Source organism: Gavialis gangeticus, unplaced genomic scaffold (assembly GCF_001723915.1).
Source record: "Gavialis gangeticus isolate Ggan-Ray unplaced genomic scaffold, GavGan_comp1, whole genome shotgun sequence".
NCBI classification, from domain to species: domain Eukaryota; kingdom Metazoa; phylum Chordata; order Crocodylia; family Gavialidae; genus Gavialis; species Gavialis gangeticus.
The window spans coordinates 18,755,055-18,777,672 of NW_017729027.1; the positions used below are offsets into that span (position 1 = coordinate 18,755,055).

The 22,618-nt window shown below is 38.7% G+C and overlaps 1 protein-coding gene across 6 annotated transcripts in view; it reads right to left on the bottom strand.

Annotated features, from left to right (window-relative positions):
• Positions 1 to 22,618, bottom strand: part of RIMS1 (regulating synaptic membrane exocytosis 1) — a 717,876-nt gene that overhangs the window by 272,728 nt on the left and 422,530 nt on the right. For 4 of the 6 annotated variants that reach the window (XM_019520481.1, XM_019520477.1, XM_019520476.1 and 1 more), the window contains exons 11-16: positions 13,922 to 14,034; positions 12,786 to 12,916; positions 12,225 to 12,396; positions 11,918 to 12,074; positions 11,152 to 11,223; positions 3,087 to 3,243 (exon numbers count right to left, since the gene is read on the bottom strand). In XM_019520481.1, coding sequence (XP_019376026.1) covers positions 3,087 to 3,243; positions 11,152 to 11,223; positions 11,918 to 12,074; positions 12,225 to 12,396; positions 12,786 to 12,916; positions 13,922 to 14,034 — 802 coding nt within the window. The remainder of the gene's footprint in view (positions 1 to 3,086; positions 3,244 to 11,151; positions 11,224 to 11,917; positions 12,075 to 12,224; positions 12,397 to 12,785; positions 12,917 to 13,921; positions 14,035 to 22,618) is intronic. The other 2 variants (XM_019520475.1, XM_019520480.1) reach the window with 1 other exon arrangement.

A 22,618-nucleotide genomic window follows, 5' to 3' on the forward strand; every position in this document is an offset into this window, starting at 1 on the left:
GTGCCCACATCCCCCCACATCTTAGTGTCATCAGCAAATTTGAACAGGGTACTTTTTACCCCCTCGTCCAAGTCACTGATGAAGATGTTGAACAGTGCGGGCCCGAGGACCGAGCCCTGAGGAACCCCACTGCCCACATCCCTCCAGGTTGAAAATGACCCATCCACCACCACTCTCTGGGTGTGGCGCTCCAGCCAGTTGGTGACCGAATTGACTGCGTGGGTGTTGACAACACAGTCCCCCAGTTTCTTAATGAGAACAGGGTGAGAGACAGTGTCGAAGGCCTTCCAAAAATCCAAGAAGACTATGTCCACTGCTACCCCTGCATCTAAGGATTTGGTGATCATTTGGATATCATATCAGTAAACTGTTAAAATGCTAAAACTAGATACACTTCCTTCACTCAGCATGGATGGTAGCTATTTTTTGCCCGTTTTAGAATTCTATTCTATTCTCCTTTTGTTGTGCACACACTGATAATAGATATTATGCTCCTATATTTAGAGACTAGTTTGAAAGAATAAAAGAAAATCATTTTTAAGATTATCGTCCTGTATATGGATTTACAGATTCATATCTGGGTTTTCTAAGTCAAAGTCTTAAGCTGTGTACATGAGGAAGAAACTCCTTACACCAGGAGAAGGTATTTATGGCTGCCTATCCATGTGCTTGGGGAGTGGGAAGGGGCATCTTAATTACAGCCGGTTTCAGACAGCCACTCTAATTAAAATGACTCTCCATCATGTGTCTTAAGCCCTGGAGCTTTTCAAAATGGCCGTGGGATGATTTATCTAAAGCTCATTCAATGAGATTTAGATAAAGCACCCCTGCAGCCAGTTTAAAATGTGCGGGGCTTAATACACTTGACAGTGAGGCAACACTGGAGCATTCTAATTAGAACGTGAATGTGCACATCTATAAGCAGCCTATAAGCAGCCTGTGGCAAGGACTGGGTTGAGATGTAGAAATGTGCAGATACTAAGTATTCTCCCTAAAGGATGTGGCACTTCAATGGAAGGGGATATCTCAAGCAGTCTTTTTGTAGTTTGCCATGTACAAGTTCCCTTCCTATTATGACACTCCCACTAGAGTGCATCAGAGAAACCAGCACTGATTATTTGAGTGGATCATCCACCTTTGATGCAATAACTGCTACTGGGAAAGGAAGTTTAAAGCTACAGCTGTCTGTGCCATCGGGGTGAATCATTCACTGATTCTTAGTGATTGTGTTTTTTGTGTGCTGCACTGACAGATATTGCTCTTTTTCCCACAGCACATATTTGTTTTAAAAAGGTACTGAAGAATTTCCCAATGTTTGGCTATTTTAAAAATGTGGCATAAGCCTGGCCAAGCCAGTAAAAGCTGGCTACTCTGCCATTAGCTCATTTGGGATGGCTGGAGAATCTGGTGCCATTTTCAAGGAAATCATCCTGGGAACAGTTCTGAGATAACTCACTTTTACCAATCTATGGTCTGATATGTTTTCTGCAATACACAACTTGTCTACACTAGAAAACACAGAACCTGTGTTACAGTGACTGCCAGTATCACTATTTATCTGTGTATATATATCAAATAGGGTTTAGGGATTCTTTAACACCATATGAAAATGCATGGGCTCTGTTTATACTAGTGATACCGAAGTGTATGTGTAGTGTTATTAGCTGTTGCTGTAAAGCTGTAATGCAGGCTTTAAGATTCTAGTATTACCACATGCAGAGGATAAAGAATTGTAATCTGTTATTTTGAAATGGCAGCCAGGACAAACCCATAAGTTCAGAGGGCGCCTCTACTTCCCTTATATAAAGGAACAAACTAAGTGGGTAAAGTTATACCAATGTTCATATCATATCTGAAGATATAAAAATCTGAATACCATGAAGGAAAAGGTGAAACAAGATCCTCCTATTCTTTATGTGTTCGTCTGCTAGAAAAAAATTATACTTAGCTTTCTAAACGTCTACATGCTATCACCGTTCTCTGAAATATATGTTTATGGAATATCCTTTGATAGAATCTTTTTTAGATAAAACAGTAAGACATATCATATTAAAAAGTGTATTTTTTAGAATATAATTTTTAGAAATTGGCAACTTCACATTGCTTTTTATTTGCAGAATCAGTTCATTAACAGGCCCCCTCTACACGTGCAGGTAAAGCAGAGATTGTATCGAATGTATGATCCACACAATCACACCTTCTGCCATGCCACACGTGCATGGCAGGAGGTGCAATTGTGAGATGTGAATTAGATCCAATAGTGCCTTATTGCTGGTGTGGGAGAAGCCTAATCCTGGGCTCCCCCAGCACAGGCAGGAAGCAGGCTCCCACAGATGGGAGATCCCTTTGCTGAGAGGGATCCCAGCCACAGGGGTAACATGCAGCCTGGACTGAGAGTTCCCGCACCTGACAAGGCTCTGGGTCCAGTTTGCACATGAGGGGCAGCCAGGACCAACAGCCCTATTTCATGCACCCCTGTGCCTTGAAGAAAATGGAAGCTATGATCCCCAGTGTCTAGGAGCCTGTCGGTGTATGACAATGTATGATAGCCAGAAGATGGGGCAGAGTACAGGCGAGGAAGCAAAGCAGAGCAGCAGATTTGGTAGAGAGTATAAGGCAGGATGCAGAAAGCAGAACAACAGATCAGGCAGGGTACAGGGACTGGAGTGCCATTCAGGGAGTGTGTGGGACTAATTTGTGGAATGCCTGCCAAGACAGTTGGCCTCTACTAGCATATAACATTGGTTATTATTATTTGACAGCACCTCAAAGTATGTTCACAAAATATATTTATTGCCTGGAAGAGCTTCCATTCTAAATGTTATATACAATACAGTGAATAAATTGACAAGAAGCAGGGAAATGTCAGGTAAAGAAGAAAGAAGGATATAGCTTTTCAGAGAGAAATGAGGACAAGGTTGAGGCTTCAAAGTGCATACACCCTGCAATTTGGTACACAGATTTAAAATAATTTACTGTAAAAAAAAAAAAAATGCTCATCAAAATTAACGTGCCAGGGACTGGTTACACAAACTTCAACCCACAAAGCTTTTCAATAACTAATGTTGCTCAGCTGTGAAGCCTACCTCTGTAATGGCACATTTGGTAAACGTGAACGGGTCCTGCCCTGATCGTCGCCACGGTGAGGAGATACAGATCGTGAACGATGATGTGTTGTCCTTTGCTGTTCTGGCACAGTTAGTGTTGTTGATTTACTTTCTCTAGTACTAGACCTATAACCTACTGGTAAAAGTGCAACAAGAAGAAGTTAGAGGGTACGATTCCATATCTGCAAACAACTGAGATAGTCTTTTCAAGGAAAGCACTTCTAAGGGATTCCAAGATTTAAGTCAAGCTAATTATTTAGGTACTATCAATCCTGATATGTCATGCAGCCAGGATTAATTAAAAGCATTACCTTTAAATGTAATGTGTACATATGCATAGAGGCAAATAAATTGAAAGGAGTTTGGGGACATGCTAGGAGTTGCCTGGGGAAAATAAGGTTGAATAAGGCGCTTGCCATAGAGAATAGTTTCAGAAATCTAAAACATTTCAGAAGTCATTCCAATTCAGTTTTTTACACTCTAAATCTCACCTCTACTTGGTGATAGTTCTATGAAGCCTAGGCAGAGAGGCACAAGCAATTTCTGTGCCCTGGGCATCAGACATCGTTCTTCTACCTGCTCATTGGGTTACTGCCCCACTTGCCCACTCCTAGTTAAACTATTGAGTTTAAGCCACTTAGGTTCAATTTCTTCTAAGCTACCTGCCTACCATGAGTGGAAGAAGGTGCCTACCAAAAATGACCTGAGCCAGCACCCCTTAGTTAGAAAGCTGCCTTCCCAAGCCGTCTTCAGCTGAGTACAAAGATGTGCTCTTAATGAATTTAGCCAGAGCTGCCTTTGTGCAAAGATCACAGAAGATTTGACAACAATATGCAGAGTAGCTTGACGGTGTATAGAGTATAATAATTTTCCTTTCAATATTATGAGGGAACAAGTATTTTGACAAGGAAATTTTAAAATTATTTAGGATTCAAAATAATCAGCAGAGCATTTGTCCACTTATATACTTTTCTTACATTTATAAATGAAATCTTCAAGTAACAGTTTCGTGTGTGTTTAGAATTGTCTGTTCAGAGAGAGATTCAGGATATATTTTTTTTAATTCTTCCTCACTATTTATATCATGGCAGTATCAACATGACCCCAACAAAGGACTGAGGACATGCTGTCCTGTGCAATATACAAAGCAAAAGAGCATAAGAGTCTCAGCCCAAATAGGCTGGAGTCTCATGTGACAACTAAAGATATGGCAGCCACCTTGAGGAATTCCAGGTGTAGTTTAAGATCATTGGAAAATAGTTACCTAACACAAGGAAACATCTAAATTTCCACTTTAGCTAAACAGTAGAAAGAGAAAGAGTTCGTTTTTAACTCTTTTATCTTAAAGTGTTATTTGTCATTTTAAAACTCATGACAAGTACACAATTCTGTTAAGGACATGGCATCAGCTTGTTAATATACTAAAATATTTTTAGTTTCACATTTACTTTTCAAGAATTTTGAAAATCAATAAGTTCATAGAATCATAGAATCAGTGAGTGGGAAGGGACCTAGACAGATCATCTAGTCCGACCCCCTGCCATGGGCAGGAAGGAGCACTGGGAGTGGGAGAGGTCATAAGACCCCAGCCAGGTGCCTATCCAGTCTCCTCTTGAAGATTTCCAGGGAAGGTGAGAGCACCACCTCTCTGGGAAGCCTATTACAGGCTCTGGCCACCCTTACAGTGAAGTAGTTCTTCCTAATATCTAACCTAAACCTATCCTCCCTCAGCTTGTGGCCATTGTTCCTGGTGACTCCAAGGTGGGCCCTGGTGAACAGACTTTCCCCGCGTCCCTGCTGGTGGCCCCTGATAAAATTGTAGGCAGCCACAAGATCCCCCCTCAGTCTCCTCCTGTGGAGACTAAAGAGATTTAGGTCCCTCGGCCTCTCCTCAAAGGGCTGGCCACGGAGGCCCTCAACCATACTAGTGGCCCTCTTCTGGACCCTCTCCAGGTTCTCCACATCCTTCTTGACACTTTATAATGAATTTTTATACATTATTTTTCTTATTTTTTCTATGTTTTTGGGACACTTTTTCTATCATAACAAGCAGCATGATAAATGTAAATCTCACCAGAACTTTACATAACACTTTTCATTCCATATATTTAACATTGCTAGGCAGCTATACTCCAAATACAATCAAAAGCCAAGTACCCTGCCTTCCCCATGTTTCCTGTTCTTTTTTATTTTATCTTCTAGCCTAGGATATTCCTTCCATCAACCTTTGATACAGTGCTGGAATATTTAAGCACAAAATCAAAGACCATCCATTTAATTGCTTCATAGATTCATTGATTTTAAATTCAAGATGGACCACAGATTATCTGGCCTAACTTGAGGTTATACATCAGGTCACCGAGTTTCACACAATAATTCTTGGATCAAGCTCATACACTCTGATTTAGTGATGGTATATCTTTTGGAAAAACATCTAGATTTTGATTTAAAACCAAATTAGAGAGTCATAAAAAGGGGCTAGAAAGGACTTATTTAGTCTAACGCCTGATCATAATAGGAACGTGTCTGTTTAAACCATCCCAGAAGAATGTATGTCTAACTCTGCCCTTAAAAATGTCCAGTGATAGAGATTCCACCGTCTCTTTAGGTAATTTGTTCCAGCAATTAGGCACTCTGACAGTTGGAACATTCTTTGGAGTATCTAACCTAAATCATCCTTGTTACAATTTAAGCCTATTAATTCTTCTCCTGTCCCTTATGGACACATAGAACACTTGATCACCATCCACATTATAACAACCTCTGTTTGAATTTAAAAACCATCATTAAATCCCTTCTTAGTCTTCTGTTCTCTAGACTAAACAATTCTAGTTCTTCAACTTTTCCTCACAGGTCACATTTTCTGGAGCTTTAATAATTTGTGTTGGTTTCCTTTCGACTCTTCAAGTATTCCATGCCTTTTTGAAGTACGATGCTCAAAATTGGGAACAGTATTACAGTACTGAGGCCTCATCAGCACTGAATAATGTAGGAGAATCAATTCCTGTGATCAATGGCGTACAAAAGTGCTCTTAGCTTGTTTTGCAGCAGTTACATTGTTGACTCATTCAACCTGTGGTCCACTAATCCCCTAAATCCTTTTCTGCAGTATTACAGCCTACCAGTTGTTCCTCATTATATATCAGTGCATTTTATTGCACCCTCCTAAGCACCTGTCCTTATTAGATTTCATCTTATTTCAGAACATTTCTCTAATTTATCAAGGTTATTTTAAACTCTAATGCTGTCATCCAAAATGTGTGCTACTCCATTCAGCTAGGTATTCCCCTATGCAAATCTAATAAGCAAACACTCAATTCATCCTGCAAAATAATTTAGGAAGATATTAAACAGTTCAGGACCTGGGGCAGACACCTGGGGAACTCCCCTTGATACCTCTTCCCAGTTAAGACATTGAGCCACTAATGACTACCTATCTCTAAATAGACCCATCTAGGCCATATTTCCTTAGTTTATATATGACATTTTCACAGGAGACAGTGTTAAAAAGTATTATTAAAGTTGAAGTACTTCATATCTACTGCTTTTCCCTCTCCCATAAACTCTACCTTGTCATCACAGAAATAAAATCAGGTGGGTTAGGCATGCCTTGCCCTTGACACATCTGTGAGGACTGTTCTTTGTTACCTTCTTATCTTCTACTTACATAGAAGATTCTTTAATAATATGCTCTGGTATGATTCAAGTTAGATTGGCTTATCTTTAATTCTCTACGTCCTCTTTGTCTTTTTCCAGTCATCTGGGATCTTACAAACTTACACAAATTCTAACAAATAACAGCCAATGGTTCTGTAATTATTTTATCTAATTCCTTATGTGTTCTCAGATGATTATCATTCAACCCCATTTTTTGACAATGTACCAATTGCCTAGGTCAGTGGGAGCCAAATTTTTGGTTGGCATGCCGCAGACTAACCCAACCCTCACCCTGAGTGCTAATCACTTTCCACTGCCTGATATGCTGCTCTGCTTTCTGGTTCCTACCTTGTACTCCCCCACCCCACTAAGCCCCCCTGATCTGCTGGTCAACTTTCTCATCCAGTTTTGCCCTATCTGACACTGTACTGGCTGTCCCCTCACCAATCTGCCATGTGCCACAAACAGAGGCTGCCCATGCCACCAATGGCACCCATGCTACAGTTTGTTCATCCCTGGCCCAGGCAATTACTAACTGGTTCTTTCACTATTCTAAGCTTGCTGCTAAACTCTGCCTGCCATTTAATATTTAACATTTTTCTGAAGACTGCATTTAAAAAAAAAATGATTAAACAGTTGGCTTTCTTTATTCATCATTCTCCATATTCAGTAAGGGACTGACAGTCTCCTTTGTTTTCTTCTTTCTTTAAACCTATTTATAGAATGCTTTGTTTGCTGCCCTTGCAATCTGTATCTTAAATTGTACTTTTGTCTTCCTGCTTTGTTCCTACATGCTTGTATTATATACTTAGGGCTTAGGCAGACATTATTTTTGGCACACTAGGGGTACTGTGGAATTTTGTTGTGCTACAAGAACTCAGTACAACATGTATGGCTGCACATGCACAGCCTCATGGCTGGAGCATGACAAAGTTGCTACAAAAGCACTTTGTACTTTTATCTTCCCTACCCCAAGGAGCCTTTTACTGAAGGAGATAAGCTCACTGACAGGCAACAGATGATGAGGCTGTATGCCTAGTTAAATATGCTAAATTAAAGAGCCAACTACTTCCAGAAACTTTATACCATTCAGGTAGTTCCAAACCATGATTAAGTCATCTAATTCACTTTCTTTTGGATAAGTTTAACAGACTGAACTTGGTAAGTCTCATGGCAAAGGAGGGTGTCCAGACATGTATTCATTCTTGTAGTTCATTTATGAGCACATTCCGAACTGTCATCAACCTTTTAAAAAGAAGTGAACAACTTTCTTCATAAAAATCACACTGTTGAGAAGCTGAATAACCCAAACACATTTTTAACATGTACAAAAGCAACAATACCCTTAAACCAATTATTTTCTCAATTCCATAGAATCCTGTAATTGTTACTTTACTAAGAAACAAATAGCAATGTTAGAATGCCTATTCTAATAGGTATAGACAGAGTTTCTTAATGACTACATCAATGGCTTGGTTGGTAATTTAACCACAACAGATAGCAAAGGAAGGGAGAAGAGAAAGTATGGAAGGAAAAATAAATTCATTTGCACAGATATTACAAACTAGATTTCACCATGCTTGTTCATGGTGAAGAGTATCTTAACCACCAAAAAGTCCTGTTGAAGTCAATGGTAACACTAGAAAAACAGGGTACTACACAAATTATGAGTAGACGTGGCATTGTCTGGTCTCAGATATGACATAATTAAGAAAAGATACCGGGCTGGCAATTAGAGATGCAAGTCTGAATGAATTAAGCCAAGCTTTAGAAGAACGGTAAAATCCTGGCTTTACCGATATTAATGGAATACCATTCAATTCAGTGGTGACAGAAATTTACAGATAGATGTGCAAGTCATTCACATAAATGTAGCCTGTGTGACTAGATGACAAGGTCCAGTGAAAGAGCATAGTAAGTGAATAGTTCAGGGACTAGACAGAGAAAGGAGGCATTTCCAACAAACAGAATTACAAGATTGAAGAGACAGGAAGAGAATAATTAGGAACCTAAATTTTCACAAGTAAGCTTCCTCTGAAACCTAAACTGCTCTTGTGCATGCCTCAAGCTAACACTATCTTAGGGTAAAGGAACATTTTGCATTTATCTCATATCTAAACATACCTGGGATTTATTAAATAGGTACCCTTTTGCTCTCAGGGCCCATTTCAGTAAGCATGCTCAAAACATGATTAATAAACTCTAACAAAGCCCAATAGCTATGGCCAATTTCATTCAAAAACAGGAAAGGGATACCACCTACCTTTCTCTCTGTCAGCTGCTAGCTAGAACATTTCTTCCAGGAAAAGGAAGATCTCAGTTCTATGCCCTCCTCAGCCTGAGTTGGTTCAAACTCTCTCTCTCATCTCAACCAGGTTGGAGAGAGGCTGAAGCTGGGCAAGTGTACAGTCACAAATGCAAGATTAATGAGGCTAGGAACAGAGAGCATTAGAGGCAGCCTAGCCCAATAATGAGGGCACTGCCTTGGGAGTAGGGAGATGGGTTTCAGACTGTCGTTCAATAAGTATAGTACACATATTTCCATTGAAGAGTCATTGGATGAAATTTGTAAACAGAATTGGCAGCAGGGACCAGAGCTTGCATCTGAAATCCGTGAGTCAAAATCAATCATTAAAATACCTTTATGAATCCGGGGCTTAGCTTTTTGGTTAGTTTAGTCAATGACAACATTTTCTAGTTTCAGCAGCATGGTTTAACCTCACCTCAACATAGATCCAGCATGCAACTTATTACATTTTTTCCCATCGCTCCTCCTCCCCCCGCCCCCCGCCTTTTATATTTCTAAAATGTTCCCTTTTATAAGAGTTCAGATCATGGGAACACAGACATTCACTTCTTCCAATGGTGTCCTGAGCTTCTAGAGAAAGTTTAGAATCACATTTCTTCTGACCATACCCTTCCTGCACGCCATTCTAGAACGAGTTAGCTCAAGTATAAACTCAGCTTTCATGGCAGAAGCCTTAACAACAGAAAGAAAGTATTTGAGGCCCATGCTATACATAGCACATATATTTTTCAAGATACTAAGGAATATTCAGCAGTACCTAAGTCCTAATGACTTCTTTTAGTAAACTAAGATAACTAAGTGTGAAAACTAAGTGCTATATATCCAAGTGAAAATGGCTGTATAACATTTGAGCAGCTGCTTTATAGGACTGTAAATGGACCACTGCAGATAAAGGATGATTGCCCAGGAGAAACTGGTGAGTAAAAAGCCCTATATTATTAAGATGGCATTAGGTTGCCTTAGAGATAAGTATCTATAGCTCCAGCCACAAAATATATAAGCAAAAAAAGCAGAAAGAAACTGTTGGAACTATTATTATTAATTTGTATAAAATATATGCGTTTCAACTGATAAAAATATGAAAATTAATCACTCCAATAAACATAATGCCACTGCTATGTATTTTGCAAGAAATTCTCCTCTCACATATTGTCATAGCCCTATGAAAACAATTGAGATTCCACTCATATAACTGAAAGAAAAGATTGATCCAACATCAGTAATACTGCATATGAATAATTAATGTATGTGAATTATGTTAATAATCAAGTAGTAAGGTATAGTGCTTTTCAAATACTAGCCTATTTTAATGTGTTTAATAACTTTCAAGACAAAGTTCCATAAAACCCTAATTTAGCTAAGGCAGATGAAGAGCTACTCTTCACTAATTTTTTTGTGAACAAGAAATTCACTCTCATGATGTGTGGCAACAATAACATGAAATATAAAAAAGTATGGTATCCAAAATATTCTTCAAAATGGTTTACAATGTTGAATTCACAAAGGGTGCTGTCCTAATGTATAAATCCTAATGTTCTCTCCCTATATTTATACATTTATGCACATTTAGGAATATAATTCATGACGATTTATGAAACGAATAAAAGATAGAGCCATGCAACATGCATTTTAATCTATAGTCATGCAGTTTCAAAATATTCCATGGAGGATTGCATAAGATCTGTGTTTTAAGCAAGAAGCAAAATAAAAAAAATGCAATGGAAATTGAAATACTAATTAGTATTTCGTATGGATTTATTGCAATTAAGTTTGTAATTTCACTTATGCTCAGACCAATGGGTAGTAACTTTGAACCATCCTAGATAATATCCCTAGTCATATGAACACAGAGATATTGATGTATAAATACAGGAATATTTTTAATTCACTGTAATTTAAGATGAATTTAAGATTACAACACCATGGAATAATCAATCATACTGGTTTCTCCACAATTCAGTCTCTAAAACCAGCAACCTGCTATAGCCTGGGATATTAGAGTGAAAAAACCCCCAAACATACAAATAATTAAAAGCAAAAGCAAAAATAAAAGCGGGACCATGCTCTTCACGCACGCACCTGGAGGAACAACTCCAATACCATCATCAACATCATAATCTGAGATGTCACTATCACTGATTCGCTGAGATCCTGCACAACAGTAAGGCAAATAAATATCCTGTATATCTAGATGTATTGTAAAATGTAAAAATATATTTAAATAAAAAATTCACTTACTGCTAAGTGTCAAAAGATTAGTTTCAATTTAAATACTATGAGGTGAGAATCAAACTGTTGTGACTTAGAATGAGGGCATAGTTTGATCTAATGCATCAACTACTATAGTATACAGCTCCTGTAACTGTTCCCTGAAAGTGCCTCTATATAGTTACACACTATCTGGAATTTATTACTCCTCCTCATCTCAATATACTGGTGAAAGATCATAAAAAGTAGCTTGGAAAATGTATTTCCAATTTGTTCCCTATTTCTTTCATGTTCTCAAAATAAAATTTATTTTCAGTTTAAGCATGAGTTACAGCCTGCAGATATTTTTATACAGTTGCCACTTCAACCATATCACACAAACCTTGGAAAATGATGATTCTGAGAAATCCCCCTTTTTTAAATAATTGTTTTCATCTTTAAAGTCACCAAAAGTTATAGGTGTTCAGAAAAGAACTAAGTTTTGGCATACTTTTCCTTTAATATGACTTTCACCTTCAAAAATACACACTTTTTTCAGACGAACTATATGCTAAAGGCTGCTTACAGGCGTTTAGAGTACTTCTTAAATTATTCCTATATTTAAATGGAAGAGGAGAGCAATGGAATTTAGACCTACTTTGTAGTTTTTTGCTAGAGCTTTCTCCACCATGGACATGTCTCCTGGGCATGAAAGGTGATGGCTGAGGCAGAGGTAGTGAGGATTCATCATGTGTCTGTAGTTTATACCAATGTGGTTCATCATCTAAAAGTGCTGTCTCCAGCTCTATAAGGATCTAGGGGGAAATTTATCAAGCTTAGTCTTAGCTTTAAACTGTGTTGAAACTACAGTATATAGAATTATTTTAATAAAAATAGAGATGTTAGCCTTTTGTTAGATACTTAAAATATGACTACTGTAATTGAAATGTTATTGTATATATCACCTCTCCAAGGAATTCACTCTCTTCTTCTTGTACTCTTGGTTGATCCCATACAGTTATTTCTAGCATTCGTTCTCTAAAATCTCTACGATGTACATGTGAATACAGAAAAGTTTGGTTCCATTTTGGTTCTAGGCTTTTCTTTACTGTTTTGGTCCTCCTTTTACTTTTATCACTGAAACATAAATATTTCTTGTAAATTATAAAGCAGAAACAAATCACATACTAACATCTAGTTACCACTGCTAACACTGTTTTTGCCCTTTCTTAAGTGACACTGAACTCATATGTTTAAAAGAGATAGGCTTACTGCACATCAGAGACCAGGGTCAGACATATGTCCATGGGGCTAATTTTCCATAGCTTGACACTGATTATAGATGGATGTGGTTTTATATGTTTTAGAAAAAGCTGTAAATAACTACTACTACAGTTTTATATCCTTTATGGCTTATCTAAATTTTAATAAATTAAATGAATTAATATAAGTGAAATATTCTGATGTATGACTATGGCATATAAATGTTCACTTGATACAGCATATATTTTTACTTGTTATATTACCTTCTATCTGGAAGAAAATACATTTTTACATAGGGATTCCTGGGACGGCCATCTACTCTAGGTGGCAGATCTGTTGCTTGTAGAACATTTACTATTAACTGATGCCCCACTTTGTCATACCACAGTTTCACCTAAAAAACCCAAGTTACCAGAAATTATTCATGAAAATGAAGGAATGTAAAATTATCTATACTTTATACTATTAGCCAAAACACAAATGTAATTCAGCTTTTTGGGAGAAAGTTCAACTGTTTTATGCAGCTTTCCAGAAGAATTTTTGTGTGCATGGGCAAAATTTCAGTGTGGTTTATAATAGCAGAAATAATACAATCTCAGATACATAAACTAAACAAATTGATCTCATGCAGTTTGGAAAAATCCATGACACTATTTAATAAAATATTCATATTTCTCCATTGCATTTTTAGGCATTTTTGGCATTTTAAGTTACTAACTCATTAAACCATGTCTTGTTCAATGGCATGAGGATGGAGGTAGGAGAGGCATAGATACCAATCAGTAATATTTTTGCCATCTCAAATCTGTTTTGCTGAAGTGATACAATGCTGTGGCTTGCTTTGGAGTGAGTCTAGGTTCCTAGTACTATGAAATACTCCTGAGAAGGCTCATTCTGCAGGCTAACCCTTGAAGCAGTTTTGGAATGCATTTAACCTGACTAGTTTAACACATGGTTATGCAAACACTATGAAATGTGATGAATTCATTTTTTAAAGGAATCATACTATTTGGTTGTTTCTGAATCTGTTTTCTGCCTACAACCCAGTATGCTAACAGAGTAACTCCAATCCTTTAGAGAGACTGGAATCATGTAAAAATCAAACTCTAGTCATTACATCTCTGTTAGGCACAACTTCAGTTAGCATGATAGGGAATTGCATGAGTTAATGTTGACCTATACTGAAATGCATTACTGAACAAAAGAGACATGCCAGCAATACAACTCTTCAAATGTCCCACACTTTTTGCATTAAACAAAAAGAATGGAAGCAAGCTAAGGTTTTGCTTTCAACGTATTACCTATATAGTATAATATATCCAGCTATATCTCATTATTACCACCAATAAAATATACTGTAGCAGATAAATATTCTCTCTGGATACTAATATACACTTACAGAAAGTTGCCCTGGTAGGACCTGTGGAGCATCTTTCAGAGCTCCAGGACTAGTTGGAGAAATAACAGAAATAGAAGGCCTTTCCATCTTCTGAGATTCAAAAGAACTTGAACCTAAAAGCATGAGAGAAATATGTCAATTTTAGATCTGAGATTTGGTAGCCAATTTTCTTAGATAGTAAAGTTACTTACCTTAGTAACTGGAGATCTTTGTGATGTACTGCCCATAAGCACATTCCACTGTGGGCACGCATGTGACTCTAGCACTCAATCTCAGAGAAATTTTTGCCCTTTTGCATGCACTCTGACTCTGGGCATAAATGGCAGTTCCCTCTCTTCAATTTCCTCTCAGCTGCAGAATCCCAGAATGCAAGGGACAATTCAAGGACTTCTAAGGAAGAGAAGGCAGGATATGGAATGTGCGTTTGGACAAAACATCTTGAAGAACTCCAGTTACTGAGGTAAGTAACTTCTCTTTTTCCTTTGAGTGCTTGTCCATAGGCACATTCTGTTCTCAGTAACACCAAAAAAAAAGATGTCTGATTGCTATGAAGGCAGGTCACAGTCTTAAGTGAACAACAGTGGGAAGACTGCTTTGCCAAATGCAGCATCTGTTCTGAAAGTCTACATGAAAGCTTGGCTGAAAGTGTTCATGGACCTTCAAGTGACTGTTTTGCAGATGTCCAAAATGGAGCCATGCAGGAGACCACTGATGCAGCATGGGTTCTGATGGAATGCACGTTAATCATCTTAGTGTTTGCAAGGCATATCTTGATAGTCCTGTACAGATATAAGGGCAGAGTCCTTCCCTGCAGAGTATATCAAGCTCTCAGGAAAAAAAAGGTTTGGAAAGACAAATACATGGATCTGGTAACTAAGCTGAAAATCAGCGACTAGCTTAGGAAACTACTTGGAGTGAGTCACTGGAAGAACTTGTCCAGATAAAACAGTTTAGGGAGAGAAGTTATTCAAACCATGAAGAATGGTGACAGATAGAGAAGAAAGCAGGGGCTTGTTAGGCCTCTGGGTACTAGATTCAGATTCCCCTGAGAACCTGGGTTTCACAAGAGGGAATACTGTAGTCAGAGCCTACAGGACTTTGGCATCCATGCGCAGGGATCAGGTTTACACTGGCTGGTGAAAAGCTGAGATAGAAAGTAAGGGTAGTGCTGATGAACAAGTGCTCTAACTTGCAATCTATGCAATAGTCCAAATTAGTCAAAATAGAGGAAAAGTGGTACCTCATACAAAATCAAAGAGAGAAACTAGACCACTTAGCAAAGCCAGTTTGTCTAGTGCAATCTTTCTATGAATGAGTGCATATAAACAAGCCTACCTCATTGCCCAGAGCCATCCAGCATTTGGTCTATTGATATGGAGGGTATGCAGATCTATGTGGAGAAGAAGTTGGATCCCTGGAAGATAAGTTCTAGGGCTCGTCACTGGTGTGATCTGCCATGGCCAGGTTAGAGCTAGCAGGATCAGATGAGTGGAATCCCTCCTCACCTTGTGCAGTACTTAAGAATTACATGCATAAGTGGGAAGATATATAAAAGTTTCCTTGATCAAAGGAGAAGAAAGGCATTGGACAATAATGCTAGGCTGAAGCAAAAGGGGAAAGGATCTGACCTTTTTGATAAAATCTGAAACAAAGAGATTGATGTCTGCAAAAACATCCTACAAAAACAGACTTGTTGATTCCACCTGTGGCTCACATGTGCACACTGAGACTGCCCACTCAATATTCTAAAGGTAAAGGAAGTGCACTACTGAGAGGTTTGCACCAGTTTCAAAGATGACTTTGCTCTTTGGATGGTGGGAGAATATCTTGTACCCTCTTGTCTATTGAGACAGAAATCTTTAGTGATATTATTGGTCATAATCTGGATATGACATCCTAAAATGGGATGCAAGCTTTGTATTACCACACTGATCTGAAACTTTGCCTTCTTGGCAAACCCAAAACCTTGCACTTGGAAATTGTTTGTGTGTACTCTTTACCCTCACAGAAATCTGTTCATCATGTCTTTCAATGATGATGGGAGACTTACTACAGGTGTTTACTAGGTTGTTTCAGCATGCAGAATGGACCTGATCAGAAGAAAAATGGTTACCTCCATGTTTGGGGAATGTCTCCCAGGAAAAGAAAAAAACTAAAACAATACCTTCCTGTATCTGAGATGTAGTCTGTAACATGTGATGTAACATGGGTACAGAAAACCACATGTCCCAGAATAAACAGACAAGTGCTAGTAGCTCTTGACAAATTTGCCTCTAGTGTGAGTCTGGAGCTTGTCCTGTTGCTGGTAAACCTTGTCTGACAGTGAATTCAGACTAGCCTCTACCAATTCTAGTCTCCGAACTGCGTTCAGATTTTGGTTTATCTGGAGATTCAAGGCATGGAACAATCACGTGATAGCAAATAAATATCCCATTACCCATGAGAAGAACTAACTGCCTTTCACCATCCAGCCATCTGGGTAAGGATATTATTAGATGCTTTTCCCTTTGAGATAAGCTGCTATCATGCAAGGGAGAAACCAAGTGGTAGGAGTTTGTACAGGCAGTGATCCTGGCCTACCACAAATCACAGGTATTTTCTGTGAAAAGGCATGATATTGACAGAAGAGTAGGCATCTTGAAGATCAAGAGATGTGAAGCAGTTTGATAGTTTCAGAGAGGGGATAATGGTGACTAGTATTACCATCTTGAACTTGAGTTTGTGACTGAAGCTTGAATTCACTTAAGATGAAGATGAGTTAGCTCTTCCTTCTTCATTCAGGAAATAATAACTGTAAATCCTCTTTCCCTTATTGAGGTACCTCAAATAAGGCTCCTAGAGCTAGGATGAAAATCTTCTGTCAAAGCACAATCTCATGAGAAAAGTCCCTAAAAAGCACAGGATTAGGAGATTAGAGACATGCACCACACTGATTTGGCTGGAATACCTAGCCAGGATAGCCCACATGACCACTAGTCTCTGGTGATATTTGTTGATGCTTGCCAGAAGTAGGCCAAGCAGTTTCCAAAAGATAAGAGAAAGGATGAGAGAATCTCTGGTAGTGAGTGGCACTGTCCCAGTGTGGAGTTATGATCTTCAGAATTGCAGTCACAGAAATCATTGAGAAGTAGAGCAGGAAGGACCTCCTGAGATCATCTAGTCCAATCCCCTGCCTGAAGAGGGATCATGCATATCCAAACCATTCTATACAATCCATAGCAGGGGTCCTACAAGGAAAGTTGAAGTAGCAGCAGCTGGAACCACAACTGAGGAAAGAAGGACACCAGGAGAAAAATTTCTAACAATGGATGGAATGTAGACCACAGAATTGCACAATGTCTTGGGCAACAGGCCTCTGCCAGAGTTCTAGATGCTGAAGCAGAAGTCATTAATGAAGTGCATGTGTTGTGGTAGCTCAGTACCAGAGGGAAAACTACCAAATACCTAAGGTGCTTCTCCTTGTCTCTTTGCAGAATGAAAGGAGTAGGAACTCTGGATCTGGGTGCCAGGAGTAGAATACTTCTGAATTTCATCAGAAGCCATATAGGGATGAGAAGTCTTGGAAATGGACAAGAAAGGTGATGATAAAGAGCATCTCTTCAAGAAATCCTGTGATGGGACCTTCCCCTCAAACTCTCTCTCAGATTGGGCTTACCAAAGGAGCACTTCTCTGCTGCTGGTGCTGTTGGGGATTACATGCAGTCAGGTGAATTTTGAGATTTGGTATCCAAGGCTGACCCAACAGATTTACTGAAAAAGTAAACCAGGGCAAGCTTTGTGGTCCATCCTAGACCAGAAAGTAAAGGATTTGTGAGTCCTCAAGTACTTGGCACACTCAAGTAAATGCAACTGCTCCTGTTCAAAGGGCCCTGTTCAGTAGGAATGCAACTGTTGCAGCTCATGTCCCTGTTGTAGGACAGACAGAATTTGAAAACAGGTGATATAGAAGAATCCATACTATAACAAGAAGCAAAGGCCTAAGAGAAGGAAAAATGGAGTCTCACTTGACTTGAGGCTACATGGCACAGACCAAGACACCTTCTGCCGTGCAAAGAAAAAGAAGGAAGGCAGAGAAATGAGTAAAAAAAAAAGACAGCAATGTCAACTGAGGAAAACTGAAGACTAAAGAGTAGAGAAAATTAATAAGGTTTGAAATGAGACTGTAGGCCAAAAACGATATCTTAATTAGACAACAGAAGCTCTGCCTTAAGCAGAAAGCGATTGACAGGAACTTAAGAATGGAAAATGTGTACCACCAATTGTGTGCACTGCATGGGTAATATTAAAGACAAAGAAAATCTGAGTTTGAGTCCATGAGATGCATGCACATATGGACAGTACAGAGGAATGCACATATGGACAGCAGATCATGAACTCTAAATTGCTTTAGTTTTTTAATGGTTCCCAGGTGGTTTATGCTTTAGTGTTTCACTGATTGAAATTAAGAGCATGATTTTAAACTAATTTAATAGTACCAGAGAAAAAGACAGTAAGGGCACTCCTATTTCAGTTAAAACCAGGCATATTTCATTTTAGCTTAAGTCATTTATGAAAATGGTTAAACTAAATCAAAGTAAGCATCTGAAACAGAAACAGGATTATTACATATGTTTGCCCTGGTTTAAGCCAGTTTTTAAAAAGCGAATGCACGCTTGCATGCAGGTAATATCTCAGTCATATTTAAGTTTTGGCATCTCTTTTAAGATAAAATATCAGATGTTCTTCCCTTCCAGGTGAAGCCACTCTCTCCATCTATGGTTAATTAATAGCTTTAATTCTCACAAATAGCATGAGACATTGGCACAGAAGTAGGATTCAGTAGCCTTCTAGACTTCTGGTTCTTTGCTCAAAATCAACAGGTACAGGGTGTTCAAAATCACCATTCACATCAGACTCACCACAGCCCCTAAGACAACCACCTCATATATTGTTATTGCTTGGGCATCTCAAGGGACTACCAGTTTTTCTCACTCCGCATACCTCCATGCAAAAAGATCAGATTACCAGCTGGTGCAAATCACCAGAGTTGCACTGAAGTCAGCTGAGAATGCAGGCCAGAACTTTAATGGGAGATTGCTTCTAATCAGACTGATTTAATTGTTTTTGCCTCCTTCACCACTGACTTCTTCACTGGCTCTCCTAATTTCAATCCCCCTGCTTTGCTTGCTTCATTTGTTTTTCAGGCTAAACCTCCTTCCTTCCATGCTGGCCTCTTTCTCCATCCCAGTCCTCCTCACCAATATACCCCTCTCTTCCTCCTTTCACAACTCCTTTTTCTGTTCAGATGCTTCAAAAACCACAACTAGCTACAGTGAAAGTTAAAATAATTTACAAATCAACAGCATGAAGATCTATATAAAAAAAACCTAAGCAAATGCACAAGATTATCAAATTTAACCTCTTGGCTGTATATTAAACTCATTAAGTTTAATAAAAAACATCATTTTTAGGTGCCCCAAATTTTCATATGAAAATTATTTCTGAAGTACATTCCTCATTTGGGGGGCCATGTAGTTATATTGATAATTTCCATAATGGGAGAAATGCTGAACTTCCTCTACTTAGGGAATGGGCAAGCCTCAGGTGAGACTCAAAGGAATGTGGATGGTGAGATATGATATGTGTACACTGTGCTCTGCTCACTCACTCCTGCTTTGTTCACAACACATACTGAAAAAAGCCATATACTTGTGGGGGGAGATGTATTTTATCCAGGTTTTACCCCAAGCTGCTCAGACAGAAGTTAGGTAACAGTTTTTCAGCATTTAGTGCATAGAGATAAAAACCAAGTAAGCTGTGTGTGTTTTCATGCCAGTGCTTGCTAGCATAGTCTGACATGGTGTACACCTTTCCTAAGGAGAGGGATAACAAAGCAAAGAAGTTCTTAGCAAGTTTGCTGCTATTTGATCTACAGGTGTAAACGTTCTCCTTCTCCTTGTTATAGCAATTGCAATGGAGTGCAGTTGTGAATAAACAACTATAATGCACTAAACAGATATACTAAATCAGACATTACCATCCAGGGTAATGGGCCAGCACCCTCAAGTACCCTGAGTTCCTTTATGGGGTGCCATGGCATGATATTAGCACTATCAGGTGTGCAAACACATACCCGATTCACAAGATAAACCCAGAGACTTCAAATATGAAACTATAGAGTCAAAGACACTATGACCTGTGGTGGTCTTTCTGAATTATTTGCTATAGAAGCACTATTACTTTTCCATAATCAACAAAAATCAGTGGTAGTGAACACCCAGCATTTTCCAAGGAGTGCTTTGAGACTAACAAGCATGCCTTGCAACTGCAAAGTTTGAAAACCACTGTACTGAAGGAATTATTTGCCACACAGTCTTTCCTAGACTGATATCTTCACAAAACCAAACTTATTAGGACTCTACAGAAGAGTATGGCAACCTTTAGTCCAGTGTAAGTAGACATATAGTTAGTAGGTTTCTCATGCAGTACTGACATACCAGGAACAAGCATATTAAACAGAACATTGCCTACACACATTTTTTCCACCTAATATCCAACCCTAGAATGTAACTAGAAATTTTGGAGGATAAGGGTACACTTTTTGGCTAACATAATACTTCTTGTTCACATGTCTTTTTCATTGCCAAGTAATAGAATCACTGTGAGATATATCAGTAAGACAAAGCATCGAAAGTAAAAGATATTCCAGGTGTGTAATTTACTACACTTCTGTAGTTTATCCAACTGAGATTGCTATTACTCACACAAATGGTACAACAAAAAGCACTTTTTTCACAACTTTTTTTTCTTAAGGACACTGTAGGTGAGAGCTCTACTAACAAAAGATCCAAAGATGACAGAACTGCTCAATGACTACTTTGCCTCAGTCTTCACAATTAAAACAAACTCTGACCCCTAACCCCGACAGCAAATGAAATCCATGCAAATCATGATAAATGATGAGCACAGCAGAAAGTTCTTAACAGTCTTGAGTGTAGGACCTGACCAAATTCATGCCAGGGTGCTAAAGGAACTGACTGAAGAAATCTTAGAGCCATTTGCTACAATAGTTGCCAAATTATGGATGTCAAGCAAGGTTTCAGAGACCATGGCTAAAATAGCAACCATCTTTAAAAAGAAGAAAAAGAGTCCAGGGAACTTGACTTCAAAACCTGGGAAATTACTGAAGCAAATCTTAAAACAGTCAGTTTGTAAATGGCTGAAGAAGGTGATCACTAATAGTCAATTATTAGGTCATTAGGAACAAATCATTCAAAATCAACCTGATTTTCTTGTTTGCCAGGATAACTTTGGAGGAAGGGAACACAACAGATGTAATACATGGAGACTTCTGTAAGGCTTTTGATTTAGTTTCACCAGACAAACTGAAGAATCATTGAGATAGATAGAACTCTTGTCCCAATTACTTCTATAATTGGCTGAATAACTGTAAGCAAAGTGTAAGTATAAATGGATCAATGTCAGAATGGAAGGATGTTTCAGGGGCAGGGCAGTATTCACAGGGTCTGTTCTAGGTCTAGTGCTGTTTAACATTTTCATTAATGACCTGGATACCAGAATAGAGAGCTTCTTGTTCAGATTTGTAGGTGATACTGGGAAGACTTGCAAACACTTTGAAGGATAATACAGGAACTCAAAAGGATGTTGCTGAATTACAGAATTGGGCACTAGACAGCAAAATAAAACCCAACAAAGACAAATATAGAGTGCTAGATGCAGGAAAAAACCATAAATGCATAAATACAGAATGAGAGGGAACTGACTAGGGCATAAGGTTGCTGAGAAGGATCAGTGTAGAGCTGGGGTGAGGAGCATTGGTGGATCACAGACTTAATAGGTGCAAGCAATGTGCTACAATCACCAAAACATAAAAATTTATTTTGTGTTTCACTTCCAGGCATGTTGCCTGTAAAAAATAGGAAATTATGTGCAAGTACCACTCAGCATTGGTTTAGGAACCAGTTGACTCTAGCTGAGTTTAGGCTTTGCAATTTAAGCAAGAGGTGCAGAAACAGGGCAGGAGCCAGAGGTGAACAAACAAGATGAAATAATAGCTGGAATTCAAGCAATATGAGGATATGAGGAAAGGATGGGAAAACGAGGTGCGTTTATTTTGAAGAAAAGGGTGGACATGACAGAAGTTCTGAAATACTTGAAAGGTTGCCATTCTGAAAAAGCAGAAAAATTGGTCTCCCTTGATGACGGAGACAGAACATGAGGTAATGGCTTTAAATTTCATCCAAGTAGATAGACTTAAGTTAAATCTCAGAGGGGAAAAAAACCAAATCACTTCGTAACTGTCAGAGGAGCAGGAAGACAGAACAAGGTGCCTGTGGAAACTATGTACATTCCTTCATTGGAGGTTTCAAAAAGAGATGGGCTAGGCACCTGTTTGAATACTATAGAAATAGCATATTGTGTTTGTGCAGAAGGTTGAGCTAGATGTCCTTTGAGGTCTCTTACAATCCTACGACATCTAATTTCAGGGTAAGATTAGATTCCTGGTTTAGGAAACTGAACATGGGATGGACAATAAAGAATAAGAACTCACAACACCTTCTGAAGCCTTTGCAACTCTCTATTTGAACTTTTCTACCGTATTTTCCTTAAATGTAAATGGAAGATAATTCTTCAGCCTTTTCTCAGAGGGCTGATATGGAAACACCAGACAATCATGGAAAACACCAGCCTTTTTTT